The following is a 16,501-nucleotide window of genomic DNA, read 5'->3' as shown; positions in this document are numbered from 1 at the left end:
GAAGAGGAGGAACTGGTGAGGGGCTGGCTGAATAAGAAGTTAAGTGAGGGGTGAAGAAAAGAGACAAGAGAATGAGTGATTCCTTCAATTTCTTTTCCAGCTCTGTAAACATGCTGGGATGTTGCAGATAGATAAGACAGTGTCTCTCTCCCATAATTTACACTGTAATGTAAACCATGCAGTGGGGTGATAACTTGGGAATGGGGAGAGGATGAGGACTACAACAAGAATATGCCTTTGCTTTTCTCAGCAATGTCTTGAGTGGGACAGTTTGTTTTTTCAAGTACTGATCCTATGGCGAGGAGAGGGGGCGGGAGTTTAAGCTAAGTATTGATAGGTCTTGTCGGGGGCAGGACTTTTTACATGGGCACATAAGAACGGCCACACTGGGTCAGACCAATGGTCCATCTAGCCCAGTGTCCTGTCTTGCAACAGTGGCCAATGCCAGGTGCTTCAGAGGGAATGAACAGAACAGGGAATCATCAAGTGATCCAGCCCATGACCCACGTTACCAGCTTCTGGCAAACAGAGGCTAGGGACACTGCAGAGCATGGTTTTGCATCTCTGCCCATCCTGGTTAATAGCCATTGATGAACCTATCCTCCAGGAACTTATCTAGTTCTTTTTCAAAGCCTGTAATAGTCTTGGCCTTCACAACATCCTCTGGCAAATAGTTGCACAGGTTAACGATGCAGTGTGTGAAGAAATACTTCCCTTTGTTTCCTTTAAAACTGCTGCCTGTTACTTTCATCGGGTGACCCCTAGTTCTTGTGTTATGTGAAGGGGTAAATAACACTTTTTCTCCACACCAGTCATGATTTAATAGACCTCTGTTTTATCTCCCTCCCCTTAGTTGTCTCTTTGCCAAGCCGAATAGCCCCAGTGTTTTTAATCTCTCCTCATATGGAAGCTGTTCCAAACCTGTAATAATTTTTCTTGCCCTTCTCTGTACCTTTTCCATTTTTAATGTAATTTTTTTGAGATGGGGCAACCAGAAAGATGTGGCCATACCATGGGTGTATATAGCAGCATTGTGATATTTGTCGCCTTATTATCTATCCCTTTCCTTATGGTTCCCAACATTCTGTTCGCTTTTTTGACTGTCGCTGCACATTGAGCGAATGTTTTCTGAGAACTATCCACAATGACTTTCTTGACTGGTATCAGTTAATTTAGACCCTATTATTTTGTATATATAGTTTGGATTTTGTTTTCCAAAATGCATTACTTTGCATTTATCAACACTGAATTTCACCTGCTGTTTTGTTGCCCAGTCACCCGGTTTTGTGAGATCCCTTTGTAACTCTTTGTGGTCTTGTTTGGACTTAACTACATTGAGTAATTTTGTATCATCCGCAAACTTTGCCACCTCACTCTTTACCCCTTTTTTCCAGATAATTTTTTAATATGTTGAACAGCGCTGGTCCCAGTACAGACCCCTGGGGAACACCACTATTTACCTCTCCATTCTGAAAATTGACCATTTATTCTTACTGTTTGTTTCCTGTGTTTTAACTATGAGAGGTCCTTCTCTCTTATCCCATAAGCGGGTACTTTGTTTAAGAGCCTTTGGTGAGGGACATCGTGAAAAGCTTTCTGAAAGTCCAAGTATACTATATCCACTGGATCACCCTTGTCCATATTCGTTGGCTCCCTCAAAGAATTCTGATACAGTGGTGAGGAATGATTTCCCTTTACAAAAGCCGTGTAGACTCTTCCCCACAAATCATGTTAATTTATATGTCTGATGATTCTGCTCTTTATTATAGTTTCAACCAGTTTGTCTGGTACTGCAGTTAGGCTTGCTGACCTGGAGCCTTTTTAAAATTTGTCATCACATTAGCTATCCTTTTGTCATCTGGTCCAGAAGCTGATTTAAGTAGTAGGTTACATACCACAGTTAGTAGTTCTGCAATTTTATATTTGAGTTATTTCAGAGCTCTAGGGTGAATACCACCTGATCCTGGTGACTCATTACTGTTAATTTATCAATTTGTTCCAAATTGACACTGTCAGTTTAAAAAAAATTGTGAAAATTTGTTCCAGTTTTACACCCCTCCCAAGTCCCTGCTAATTTTTGTAGGTTTTTTTTACAATCACATTTTCCTATTTTTAAAGTGTGAGGCACCCACATAAACAACACGGGAAACTGACTGCCTGTATAGGAGAAATAGTGAGAGTGGTTACCCACAGAGATGCAGGTGCAGTGATCTTGGGTGTTGTTTGTAACTAGGGGGGTCTCAGACTTCATGATTGTATAGGCTGATCTCATGGCAAACACCAGGGGCTCATTCTATCCCTTCATTCTCCCTAAAACCTCTCTATATACCACCCACCCATTTCCTTCTTTTTCAGTGACTCCCTGCAACCCCCGCCCTCCCCCCATGTCAGAGTTCTGTGTAGCTACAGTTGCCCCCCCCGCCATGTTTGGGGCTCCGTGTGGCTCCCCATGCCAGGGGCTCTGTGTGCCTCTTCATTATCACTTTCTCTCTATACCAGCATACCCAACCTCCCCTCCACCATAGGTTCTGTGACCCACCCCATTGCTCCCTTCCCTCCATGCTAGTGTGTCATAGATTTGGTTGGCTCCCCATCAGACTGCTGTGAAGGGAGTCCAAGTCTTGGATCCCTGGGTGGGTTAAACTTCCCTGGGTCTCAGCAGGCTGCAGCTATGTTTCCTCCCCCTTAGTCTCTCTGGTACATTTCCTGGGCCCTAACTCTGTCTCCTACCCCTTCCTGGACATGGAGCTCTTTAGTCCTCAGGACCAGCTCTAACCTCCAAATACCCCAGTTGCTTAAACACACCATGTGCCAATATCCCACTAAAATATGTGAGCCTTGTGGTTCATGGTTTATTTCTCTCTGGAGACATGTGGAACTGTAAAGCATTTAACAAGGGGAGACACTTTGCCCAGAGTCCAACACAATTGCTCTTTTACTCAATCTGTATTTTCTTGTGCTTTATATCGTTATTTAGAACAATGAAAGTCCTAACCACATTGGTGATTGCTAGCCCACCCTTCCCTTACCAGTCCTTGGGGGGCTATCTGGGCTCAGGGAAGTAGCTCCTTGCCTCATGCAGACCCCTATATGCTGGGTTGTTTCTCCCTCATGCACACTTCCTCCCTAGCTTCTGTGATCTTCCTCTCGTATTTCCAAAGCTTCCTGTTCTGGGGTGACCCTCTCTCCAGTTCCCCGTGTGACTCCTTATTTAATCCTGAGGCTGGTCTCCTGTCATTCTTTCTTATGTGTTTGGTAACTTTTCATTGCTTCAGACTTCCCCCCTTCCTTCACAATAGTGGAGGAAGTATCTTTCCCAGCTTGAGCAAAACCACTCAGCATCTCTGTTGTCGATTCAAAGCACCATTATTAACATGAAGTACCTTCATGTTGTCCTCGTCTGAGGAGACGTGCTTTTCAGGCTGGTAAGACTTGGGGGATAAACAGGCAATAGGCATTCATTGTACAGCAGTTTCCATAGTAACCGTTCATAATAACTTTGCAGTAGCAACCAGAATTCATAAGTTGCATAGCCAGAGCCCCAGCATCATCACACAGGGTCCTCCATTCTCTTCCCCCACCATGCCAGGGACTCTGCATATCCCATTTTCCTCCTTCCTCCCCATACCAAGGTCTCCCATCCCTTCCAGCAGGAGCTTGGTATGTGCCCATATTCTGCCTTCCTCCCTGTGTCAGGGCCCTGTGTGCCCTCCCCATTTCCTCCCATGCCAGGAACTCTTTGTGCATCTTCATTCCCTCTTCTCCCCCATGCTCTTCCATTCCCCCATGCCTGCCATACCAGCATCTCCCATTTCTTCTTCGAAGGTAGCACATGTCCTTTCCACTGCAGGTGTGTGTGCACCCCGAGCACAGTTACCAGAAATTTTCCTCCAGTGGTATCAGTCAGGTCGGTTCTGGCACCCTCTGGTGCCACATGCTCATAGCGCTGGTATAAAGGGCCCTCCCGACCTTGAACCCCCTCAGTTCCTTCTTACTGCTTATGATGGTCATTGGAGCTGCTCGCTTCAGCAAACTTTCCCAGTGGTTTTTGCTATTTTTTGTAGTGTGTATCATTGTATATAGTTTAGTCAGTTTTATCTGTTAGGGTTGGGCCTTTTCTCCTTCAGTTGGTGAAGTTCATCTGTTCCCTGGTGCCAGGGCATGCCTCGTTCACTAGGCTTCAGGCCCAGTGCCTCCTGCGGCATGTCAGTGCCCCTGAGAGACCCACACTCGAGTTGTCTCAAGTGCTTGGGAAAGACTCACAGGAAGGACTCACAGCTTTGAGACCCGCTTCAGAACAAGGTTGCTCAGACTCGGCACCGAGTACCTTGGCGATGGTGCAGAGTGCTTCTCCACCGTACGAGAGTCTTGGCATCGTTCCCCATCGCTGGTGCCTAAGAAGAAGCACAAGAGGCAGCTGGACGAGAGGGGTCAATTCCTGGTGCCAAAGTCAGCCAGGCCTGGGGACAGGGATAAAGTGAGACCTGTATGAGGCCACTCTTCCACCTTGGCACTGCAACAGCTGACTCAGGAGCCTACACAGCTCCTGCTAACTTCTGCCCCTTGGTACTGTCTTCAAGCAGGAAGCCTGTTACCAGTATGTTTACAGTGCTGTCAACTCTGGAGGCGTTTGCAGCAGCCAGGGACCTGCTCTCGTTGCTGCTGTCTATATTTCTGGTGGTACAGGAATTGGTGCTGCTGGTATCATTGGTCCAGGAACCATCTTCTCCCAGCCTCTGCCTAGAATCAGGACCGTGGTACCATCCAGGGTAAAACCCTCCATGCTAGCCTCGGCGCAGGCTTCACTATCACTGCACCGATCTCCGGCACTGATGGGGTCCACACCTCCCTAGTCGTCTTGCCAGGACTCTGTCTTCGGAGTCAGAAGTAGGGTCATACTCTGTTTGCAGCCACCTGTGCTACTCCCCGAGGCACTCCTACCCCACCAAACCAAACAGAAGCGTATCACCGAGTTCTTGCCCTCTGGTCCTTGGAGGCTGGGGCTATTGCAATGGCCCTCTGGAACCCGTGGGGTTTCCCCCCAGCCCAGTGTCCCCTTTCAAGGCACTCCTATTTGGTGGCCTCCAAGAGTAGAGCACCACCAGTGCCGCGACGGGAGACTCCTTATCCCAGACTCCGGTACCGAGCATCAAACAGAGGGCCCATGGATCTCTGCCAATACGGAAGGAGAGGTGGAGGGCCCTCAGTCGATGCTGGCTTCCTCCTCCCCAGAGGGGATGGTATTGGCAGCTAGCGTGTCTCCTTCCTAAAATGACCACAAGGCTCTCCAGGACTTGTTAAAGCAGGTGGCATCAAATTTGGGCATCCAGGCAGAGGTGGTCAAGGAGTCTTCTCATAGCCTGATGGACGTTTTGACAGCAGCGGGCCCCTCAAGGGTGGCCCTGCCGTTCAGTGAGGTTATCATGGACCTGGTTAAGGTTCTGTGGCAGACCCCTGTTTCCCTTCCCCCTATGTCAAAGCATACGGAGCAGAAGTATTATGTGCCAGCCCAAGGTTACGAGTTTTTATACTTGCATCCCCCTCCAGGGTCCCTGGTAGCATTGGCCACCAACGAAAGAGATTGTCAAGGGCAATTGGGGGCAATGCCTATGGCAAAAGACTCCAAAAAGTTGGACATATTTTGCAGAAAGGTGTACTCGACTGCAACTTAGGATGGCAAACCAGCAGGCACTGCTGGGTTGCTATGTTTTGATATGTGGGATGGCACACACAAGTTTAAAGATCTGCTCCCTCAAGAAGCCAGGCAGGAAGTCTCCTCACTGGTTGATGCAGGGAAAACCATAGCGGCCCTTGACGTGACTGATTCTGTGGCCAGATCCATGGCCTTCGTGGTAACCATGGCCAGGAGCTCTTGGTTACAGTCTTCTGGTCTTCCTCAGAGATCCAGCAAACCTTCCCGTATCACCCCTTTGAAGGATCCTCATTCTTCTCAGAGAAGATCAGTGCTAAGCTCCACGAGCTTAAGGATTCCAGGACAACCATGAAGTCCCTAGGGTTATGTACTCTAGCAGCTTTTAGGAATCACTACAGGCCCCAGCAGTCTGCCCAGTACTTTGCCTTTGCCAGCTTCTGCCTTGGGACTGACGCATGCTGCTCCCAGGCACTCAGGGAGCTTGAAGCTCCCCTTTTGACATGATGCTCAAGGTCCCCAGCCCAGTACCCCTTATATCAGTTGCACCTCTGTTTTTGGACCGTCTGTCCCATTTCATCAGTGCCCGGGCCTGTATCACTTCGGACTGCTGGGAGCTGTGCACAGTGGAAGTGGGATACACTAGTCTCCAGTTTGTTTCTACTCCCCTTTCCTCTTCAGGGACCCTTTTTACAAGTGACTTTTGGTCCAATAAGTCCAATCCCTCCTTCAGATGGGAGCCATGGAAGAGATTCCGCAAAACTTGAGAGGAAAGGGGTTCTACTCCCATTTTCCCTTTCTTAAGGGCGAGGAATGGGAGGAGGGGGCAGAGAGGAGCAAACGGGGGGCACAGGGTCTCTGGGGGAAGAGGCAGAGTGAGGGTGGGGCCATGATTTGAATGCCAATGGCTCCCTCACTACTAGGGAACCTGCACTGCCTCAACAGCTGTCTCAAGAACCTGGCTGTTCACCTCCTCCCCATATAGTGCTGCCCTTGTCTGTGAAGACAGAGGCAAAAAAAGCATTGAGTACTTCAGCTGTTTCCACATCATCTGTCACTAGGTTGCCTCCCCCATTCAGAAAGGGTCCCACACTTTCCCGGACCACCTTCTTGTTGCTAACATATCTGTAGAAACCCTTCTGGTTACCCTTCACATCCCTTGCTAGCTGCAACTCCAATTGTGCTTTAGCCTTCCTGATTACACCCCTGCGTGCTCAAGCAATATTTTTATACTCCTCCCTAGTCATCTGTCTAAATTTCCACTTCTTGTAAGCCTCCTTTTTGTCTTTAAGCTCAGTGAAGATTTTTCTGTTAAGCCAAGCTGGTCGCCTGCCATATTTGCTATTCTTTCTCCACATTGGGATGGTTTGTTCCTGTGCCCAATAAGGCTTCTTTAAAATACAACCAGTTCTCCTGGACTCCTTTCCCCCTAATATTAGCCTCCCACGGGATCCTGCCCATCAGTTCCACTAGGAAGTCAAAATCTGCTTTTCTGAAGCCCAGGGTCCGTATTCTGCTGCTCTCCTTTCTTCCTTTTGTCAGGATCCTGAACTTGACCATCTCATGGTCACTGCTGCCGAGGTTGCAACCCACTTCTACTTCCTCTACAAATTTTTCCCTGTTTGTGTGCAGCAGGTCAAGAGGAGCATGACCCCTGCTTGGTTCCTTCAGCCCTTGCACCAGGAAGTTGCCCCCAAATGCATGGCAGTGGTGGCAGCCTGCCTGAGGAGATGAGCAATGCATGTCTACCCATATCTTGACGACTCACTAGTCAAAGGCCAGTCCAGGGCCCAGATGGAATCCAGCATCCACCTCATCCAGTCAACTTTCCAGGCCTTAGGCCTACTAATAAACACAACAAATTCTACCCTCGGCCCAGTGCAGAGAATAGAGTTCATCAGAGTGGTACTCAACTCCACTCAGGCCAGAGCCTTCCTCCTGGGAGACCAGTTTCAGGCGACCATGGTCCCAATAAGTTCCCTCAAGACCCACCTGGTTACAGCAGCTTAGAGCTGTCGGAGACGTCTGGGCCACATGGCATCATGCACTGATGTCGTGCAACACGCGAGGCTGCACCTCAGACCTCTTCAAGAATGGCTGGCCACGGTGTACTCAGCTACCTGTCACCATCTGGACTCAGTTCTCTCCATACTTTTTGAGCCCTGGTTTCCCTGGACTGGTGGCTGGACCATTGCACGGTTCATGCAGGAAAACCCTTTTCGCAGCCCCAGACTTCAACGTCCCCCGTTTCAGATGCAACGGCACTGGGCTGCAGAGCCCATTTAGGTCCCCTCAGAACACAAGGCCTCTGGTCTCTAGAAGAGCTCTCTCTTCATATCAGTGTCAGAGAGTTCAGGGCAGTCATTCTAGGCGTTCCTGCCTCACACTACAAACCAGGACATATGGGTTCTCATGGACAACACAACAGCCATTTTTACATCAATAGGCAAGGTGGGGCATGTTCTTCCCTGCTGTGCTGAGAAGCAAGCTGTCTGTGGGAATTCTGCATCGTGCATTCAGTCCACCTCAAGGCTTCTCACCACCTGGGAGCACAGAACCAGCTGGTGGATCACCTCAGCAGGTCTTCCTCCACTCACCACAAGTGATCCCTTTGGCTGGACATCACAAAGAATATTTTCCAATGGTGGGGGACGCCTCAGATAAATCTGTTTGCTACCCAAATCAACAGGATATGCGACCAGTTCCGCTCCCTACAAAGCCAGAGCCCAGGGTGTCTCATGGACCCTTTTCTGCCACCATGGATAGATTTCCTATATTACGCCTTTTCTCCTATCTTGCTAATGCACAAGGTTCTGATTAAGATCAAGCGGGACTGGGACTGGGTCATTCTCATAGCCCCGGCCTGGCCCAGGCAACATTGGTTCACCACCCTATTAGGCCTCTCAGTGGAGGCCCTGCTCCCGCTTCCTTTATATCCTGACCCGATCTCTTGGAATCACAGTTGTTTGCTCTATCTGAACCTCAGCTCTCTTCATCTGCCAGCCTGCAAGCTTTGTGGCTGAATTCTGAAGAGCAGGCTTGCTCGGAACAGGTTTGTCAGGTCCTGCTAGGTAGTAGGAAGCCCTCCATCAGAGCTACTTACTTTGCAAAATGGAGCGTTTCTCCCATCTTCCCACCGTGGAGTTCCACCCTTGAGTTCTTCATTGCAGGTTATATTGGAATACCTGTTGCTTCTGAAACAGCAAGGCTTGGCTGTTTCTTCCATCAAGGCTGACGTTGCAGTGATGTTGGCCTCCCATCCCCCGGTCGACAATCAGTCCGTCTTCCATCATGAGATGGTTATCTGTTTCCTTAAAGGCCTAGAGAGGATATAATCCCCAGGTTAGAGATCCCATTACTCCCTGGGACCTAAACCTCATCTTATCAAAGCTTATGGGCCCCATTCAAGCCACTGGCAATGTATTCGTTAACTCACCTCTCCCGGAAGGTGGCCTTTTTAGTAGCCATCCCTTTGGCTAGAAGAATTTTGGAGATTTGTGCCCTCACATCGGAGCCCCTGTATATGATTTTCTTTAAGGATAAGGTGCAGTTGTGTCCACACCCTGTTTTCCTCCTGAAAGTGGTTTCACCATTCCATTGCAGTCACCTGGTCATTGGCATACATGTTCTTGGCACACTATGCCATCACCCAACAGGCCAGGGACAATGCCATCTTTGGCTGAGCGGTTTTGCAGTCAGCATATCCATGAACGTCAAGCCCACCTCCTGTACAACTGCTTGGGAGTCACCTACATTGGAGTAGACATGTTCAAGAATTCGAAGAAGAAAAAATTATTACTAACCTTCCATAGCTCTTGTTCTTCGAGATGTATTGCATATGTCCATCTAAGACCCTCCCTGTTAGAGTTAGCTGAAAAGAAGGAACTGGGGGCGGGCAGGGTCAACAAGGCCCTTTATGTTTGCACTTTGAGCACACAGTACCTGAGGGCACCAGAGCCAACCCGACAGGTACCACTAGGGGAAAAATTTCCAGTGACTGTGCTTGGGCTGTGCACACACCTACATTGGAATGCTCATGTGCAACGGATCTTGAAGAACAACAGTTACAGGAGGTTGGTAACTGTTTTTTTCCCCTCCCACCAGAGGTTGTGTGCGCACCCTCATTGCCCCTCCTCCTCCTTTCTTCTTTTGTTTCTCTTTTAGGGTGCCAGTGTTTTAAACTGTATTGGGAGGACTGGTAATTATAAAATGGGGATATTGTTGTGCTGGAAGATGTTAGTGGCCACTATCAACTGGTTCTTTGCTTTCTAGTTACCTTGCTGGTTGAAGTTGCTGCTTCTGGTAACTGGGTGCTAGGTGCTCTGTCTCCCCCTTTTTTCCCCCTTTTGGTTTTTCCAATTGTCACCAAAATCAGTAGGGTTCTGTTCATTGATGCCTAAAATATTTCCTGAATTTTTGGACTCAATTGGTTGAAATGTTGAAAAGTTACCACATTACAGACAAAAATGCGATTGAGTGTAAGGCCTTGCAAGGTTAGTCAATAACAGCAGGTAAACATTTTTCACTGACATGTGATTTTTAATTTTTTTATTAAACTGACTATGTGACTTCAAGGAGAAGCGTAGAGGAAGAGAGGGTGGAGTCAAGGAGAGAGTTTAGGAATAGGGGGCTGCTTAAGAGTCCCCTGTGCTCAGACAGGAGCCCATAGACCCCCAGGCCCTGCTGGAATGACTGCTTTTCTAGTTTTATCTTGGTGTTTTCAGGACTCTCTCCATTCCCTGATGGCCACACTCAGCACTTCCAATCCATTCTTCATTCGCTGCATCAAACCAAACACGGAAAAGGTGAGTCCCACCCCTTGGGGAGAGGGAGGAGGGACATCTTCCTGAGCCCATGATGAAGATATGGGGAGAGAAATTCTGCCTCTTGCCCCTATCTTGTGAGTATTTTTTAAACTGAAGAAAAATGCATCCCACCAAATACGCATGGTGTGTAAGAACTGTTCCTACCATTCTTTGTGCTAACACAGCTGGGAAACAGGACCCTGTGCATCGCCTGCAGTGGCACAAAGGGAGCGAGTGATTCCTGTTTGTTTTGGGAGTGGGGATCTGCTCTGGGATTTGGGGCATGTGTAGTAGACTAGTGGGTTGCACACTTCATAACTTCCATAGGCCAAGTGCATTGCACACATCAGGGGCTCCTTGAATATTCCATTTCTTCCCTCCCCATGTCCCTCCCCCTCTATTTCATGGACTCCCTGGGACTGCTCCCATCCACTCCCTCATGCTAGGGACTCTAGTGTGTTCCTGGTTCCCCCATTGTCATCCTTATGCTAGGAGCTGTGTGTGCACTCCCATTGCCTCCATTTTGCCACCATGCCAGGTTTTCTGTATATCCCTGCTACCCCTTCCTTCCGTTCTAGGGTCCCCCATTCTCTCCTCTTGCCAGAGATTTGTATGATCCCTAATTTCTCCCCCTACCAAGGGTTCTGTGTGCCTTCCATTTCTCCCACCTCCAGACCAAGGTTCCCATTGTCGCTCTCCTCCCCCACCTTTATTATCTCTCTTCTCTCTGTCTGGGAGAGAAGTCATTCTAGGTGTCAGCATATTAAAAGTGGGAGGATGGGCAGAGATGAGATGGGGTTTTATTATGCTGGAAGGTGTTAATTTGTGTCATCGCCATTTCTTTGATCTATAGATAATTGCAGAGGTGCTTGAAGTTGTGGCTCTGCTAAACAAATGTCAAGGGTTCTTTGTGTCCCCCATTTCCCACTCTGTTTTTTTTATCTATCCCAAAATCAAAGGCCTTGCAAGCTGGGCCAGTAAACTTCTCATTCACCTGTGACTTGTACAGCAGCACCCCTGCATGGGGACTTCTCTGCAGCATGTTGCACTGTGGCCATGCTCCATGGTACCAGCTAGATTTGCTTTCACATTGCAGTGATGTTTGTGCCTCTTTCTGATTTCCTGGACTCAAAAAATCCATCAGTCTTCATTCCCTGTCTCTTAGAAGATGGGGTAGCGAGAGAACAGACCAGTTTTTCCAGGTCTGGAGCCCCACATAGGAAATGGGGGTGGGAGGGCGGGGAGAAGGAAACCAACCTGTCGAAATGGGCCTTTTCCAAAGAGGGCCTTGTTGCAGGAAAAGTCCCCCTGCAGAGCTCTTTCCTGAAACAGAGAGGAGGATAAAGCTTCATTCCATTAACAGAGCAGGAGTGAAGATGCTTCAGATTAGCTCTCTGTAGAGAAGCAAGTTTCCTTTAGAGGGAATTTCACCTTGACACTCAGAAAAGTGGCAGCAAGGAGGAGTCTTGACCAGACTAGATGGACAACTTGGAGAAGGGCAGAATCTCTGTGTTGTGATGTCCATCAGTCAGTATCCTAGAGATAGTGTTTCTCTTTAGGAGCAGGGCCTGCTGCAAGCTCCTGCCCCAGTATAGAAGCTCCTTCCTGCCTTTTAGCTCCGTTCTTTCAGGGATGCACTGGGCTCTCATTTGGATTCTCACTCATCCAGTTGAGCTCTGAAGGCAGCAGGCACGCCTGCATTTTTGCCTCTGGGCTGCTGGAGACTACTGTTACATTTGATGATCAGGAAGCCAGGTGCCCCCTCTCTTGCTGCTCCCCTAGCTGCATCAGAGCCCTCCGTTGAGAACAGTGTAATTTTCTGCATGAGTGGGCTGCAGTGGGAGTGGAGGGGGCAGTGGCTCAGCACAGTTCATTGCCCACTTCCCTGCTAGACACTGAGCTATGGAAGATGTTACAGTTTGCTGTTGATATGGGTGCACTCAGCTCCCTCCTGCCTCTGTTCCAGTGCTGAGTGTCTTTTTGTGGCAGCTGCCTGCCATTTGTGTCAAACTGACCCATCTTTCAGCTGAGGCCATTAACATGCAGGGTTAACTTCCCAGGGAGCAGTGGATATGTGTCTGTGTGCCCCTTACAACGTTCAGATAAGCAGACACCATGCCAGCAAGCAAAGGGTTAAGTCTGGTATTAGATGTCTCTCTTTCTCTTGGTTTGTTTCTAATCTTGGTCTTCTAGGCACCAAACCTCTTTAACCCGGATGTAGTTCTAAACCAGCTCCGGTACTCTGGGATGCTGGAGACAGTGAAAATTCGAAGAGCAGGCTTCCCCATACGGCGTCTCTTCCCAGATTTCCTCAGCAGGTAATGGGTAACGTGGAGGTGGGTGGTGGTATGTTCCTTTTCTCTATAATTTTAGTCACTGGCACTGTTCCCAAATTTTGGATGTCTTTTGTGTTGTCTCCATGTCAACCATATTATGGAGTTAGCTGCAAGTTGGAGGTGGAAGTTTCTGGATTGGAGGTTAATCCAACCGCAGTTGGATAAAGAACGTGAAAAAGAGAATTTCCCAGATGGGCAGATAAGACAACCCTGTGGGAGGATGAATGGGAAGAGGAAGGTTTTGAAGCATGTTAGAAATGGAAAGGATAGTATTGTACATACTTTTATGTCAAGAGATTGTGTTTGGTTCTCAGGTACAAGATGCTTATGAAGAATCTGAGTGTCCCAGACAACACCAAGGCTGTGTGCACACATTTGCTACAGACATATGACAGCACCAGGAAAGAGTGGCAGCTGGGTAAAAACAAGGTATTACCTCACTGTAGAAAAGGATCTATTGGGTGAGGAGAGGGAAGTAATTCCTGATGCAAGAGAGTTTAATTGAAAGGTGATATACAGGAGCACTCCAATAAACAGCAGGTGGAAGTAAACTAATGGCACTGCGTAGTCGTACCACTGAAGGTCACTGACTGGGCTATGCTGCTGATCTGTAATGTCTCAAATGCTTCCCGAATTACATATTTGGAGATAGATTAGATGAGACCCAACAGCCCTTTTCTTTCTCCCATTGGACAGCACAGGATTGTTCCTACTTACATTTACTATTGCTTTGTCAAGTCTAGTTTTAAAGAACCCAAGCAGAACTAGCTTTGGATTTTTTCGGTGGACCTGCAAAACAATACGTTGCTCCCTTCTCATGTCCAGTCTAACTAATTCCTGCCCACTGTGATCATGTCAGTATGTACAGAGCCAACTCAAGGATTTTGATTGTGTCTAGGTGCACCTACGTGTCTTCTCATTTTTCTTGCTCAGGAGGTTAGATAGTGGGTGGTAGGTCATTAGATTAGTTGCTTTGAGCAGTGGTTGGAGTATAACAACCATGGTTGGAAGGATTCAATTTTATCAGTAATCGTCAATTTCACTGTAGGCACTCAAACTGATGAAAATATGTTTCCATAGATTATGATCAAAATGTACAGAGAAGCAAAGTAAGAAAAATGCTGCTTGAAAGCTTATTAGAGTTTGATTTATGGAGGTATAGAAGGGAACAGCTTATTCAAGAAGGACAAGCAGGGGAAGAGGGAGGAGGTGTTGCCTTATATATCAAAGATGTATACACTTGCACTGAGCTTGAGATAGAAGCGGGAGGCAGGCCTGTTGAAAGCCTCTAGGTAAAGATAAAAGGGTGCTCTACTATAGACCACCTAATCAGGAAGCAGAGGTGGACGAATTTTTTTTTTTTTTAAATAAAATCATCCAAAGCACAAGATTTGGTGGTGATGGGGGACTTCAATTTCCCAGATATCTCTTGGGAAAATAACACAGCAGGGCACAGATTATCCAACAAGTTCTTGGAATGCATCGGAGACAACTTTTTATTACAGAAGGTGGAGAAAGTGACTAGGGGAGAGGCTGTTGTGTATTTGATTGTGACAAATAGGGAGGAACTGGTTGAGAATTTGAAGGTGGAAGGCAGCTTGGGTGAAATTGATCATGAAATGGGAGAGTTCATTCTAAGGAATGGTAGGAAGGAAAACAGCAGATTAAAGAAAATGGACTTCAAGAAGGCAGACTTTAGCAAACTCAGACAACTGGTAGGTAAGATCCTGTGGGAAGCAAGTCTAAGGAAAAAAGAGTTGGCAGTTTTTTAAAGAGCTGTTATTACGGGCTCAAGAACAAAATATTTTTTTAAATGGTGGAGACTAAACCATGTTTGCATTGTGAGAAGAAAGCACCAGAGGAGAATGAGATGTTAAGGAGCTGTGTAAGGGAGGAGATGAGCGTGAACATGTGGGAGATGGGGAGGTGGGATGGGAGGCAAGTGGAGGGGTTGGAGAAAGAGACAATAGAAGAAACTCTTGCATCTGTGACCAGTGAGAAGGAAAAGAGAATTGCAGGAGAGGAAGGCAGGAGGGAAGACAAGCTGAATCGGCTGGGAAGGACAGGTTGTTATATTCTGTCAGTTTCTCTTGAAAGAAATCAGCGAGATAGGAGGAGGCTGGAAGGTTTGAGGAGTGAGTCAAAGGAGGTGAAAAGGTGTCTGATGTTGCATGTGTGATATTCAATTAAATTGAAGAAGCAGAGTTGTTTAGCTAGGAAGATGGCAGAACTGAAGGAGGAGAGAACGAATGTGTAGTGGAGGAAGTTGGCCTGGTCACGGAATTTTCACCAGAGATGCATTGTGGCATGAGAGCAGGAGTAGAGGAAGTGGATAATCAGGGTGATCCAGGGCTGGGGGTTGGCAGGGTGGACCTTGTGATGAGGAAAGTCAGTAGTGGAGGAGAGTGAAGCATGGGGAGACTAAACAACTATCTCATTGGAAGAAAGGGCCGGGTGAAGAGGGCTGAGACTGGACAAGGAGTCCTCAGCACTGACGGACTGAAGTTGTGGAAAGGTGAAGTGACAGGGTCTGAGGTTGGGGGCTGAGGGGCAATGTTGAAAGAGACTAGGTGATGGCTGGAGAGAGGGAGTTTAGCAACAGAGAGAGCAGTGCTTGGTGAAGACCAAGTCAAGTAAATGACCCTTGTGATGAGTGGGAGAGTTGAAGCAGGGCTGCAGGTCGAACGAATAGGTCAGAGTGAGGAAACATGCAGCTAAGGGGTCAAATGCATTATTAGCATAGAAGCTTGAAGTGACAGAGGAAGAGTTGTGAGGAGTGTGAGTTTGTTCCACCCTCCCTGAGCAAAATAATAAGCATACAGTTTTACCAGTATGACTGCATCTATGCTAGGGTCTTTTATCAGAACATGGCTGTGTCCACCAGCAATCACACCTCTTCACACCACTGATTGACATTGCTAGGCCAGCTGAAGTTTGTAATGTTGACATCGCAGGACAGAAGGTGGAATCGTAGGCTGGACAAGGCAGTTTTCATGTTAGCAAGTTGAGGTAAACACTAAGTGGGAGCCTAAGGGTTTACATGACCTGCTAACAAACCTTATACCTACAAACTGCCGTGTCTTCACCAGGAGGTTGCTTCATGTTGGCTAACACATGTTAAAAACGTACCTTTTTGCCTAGTGAAGACTTGATTTATTTTCTGTCTTTTGAGTGAAAGTGAAGTGAACGGGATGGGGATCAGTTGCCCTGGAGAGAGAACAGTCGCCCCATGTGTACCCTCTGTACCAGTTACACTAACTATAAAAGCAGCAGTGTTACCTCATGCTGAGAGTCCCCAGTTAGAACTAAACCATGACTCTTTTTTGGAGGGGAGGGAGGATTTGAGGGGAGGGCATGGAATGGAGGGATGTAACCTAGGAAGGAGTTTGGGGGGCAGAAGGGAGGGGGTGGCATGGAGAAGGGGGAATACTTCCTGCAAAATGAATTGGAGGATAATCTTATCTCTAGTGATTGTTTGGAAGAGGAAGGAAAAGACTCTGAATTAATATAGTAGATTGTGTAGGTCAGGAAAGGAAGTGAGGAAGGGAGGGCAGGATGGGCTTTGTGTTTCTCATTAATACTAGTGCAGCTGTCCTGCTGGCAATAGCCAAGCTTTTGTTTATAAGAGGAGACTCAGGCTCTGTCCTGATGTATGCTAGAGGTTAGGGCCTGGCAGAGTGAAACGGGCAGAATGTTAGCAACAGTTTGTT

At 47.6% G+C, this 16,501-nt stretch overlaps 1 protein-coding gene across 1 annotated transcript in view; it reads left to right on the top strand.

Moving 5' to 3' along the window:
• LOC123378542 (unconventional myosin-X-like) overlaps positions 1-16,501 on the top strand; it is a 277,407-nt gene that overhangs the window by 154,879 nt on the left and 106,027 nt on the right. The window contains exons 19-21 of the mRNA XM_045032485.1: positions 10,375-10,455; positions 12,649-12,773; positions 13,106-13,220. Coding sequence (XP_044888420.1) covers positions 10,375-10,455; positions 12,649-12,773; positions 13,106-13,220 — 321 coding nt within the window. The remainder of the gene's footprint in view (positions 1-10,374; positions 10,456-12,648; positions 12,774-13,105; positions 13,221-16,501) is intronic.

This window comes from Mauremys mutica, chromosome 10 (assembly GCF_020497125.1).
Source record: "Mauremys mutica isolate MM-2020 ecotype Southern chromosome 10, ASM2049712v1, whole genome shotgun sequence".
Classification (NCBI taxonomy): Eukaryota; Metazoa; Chordata; order Testudines; family Geoemydidae; genus Mauremys; species Mauremys mutica.
This window is presented reverse-complemented; position numbering and strand designations above follow the sequence as displayed.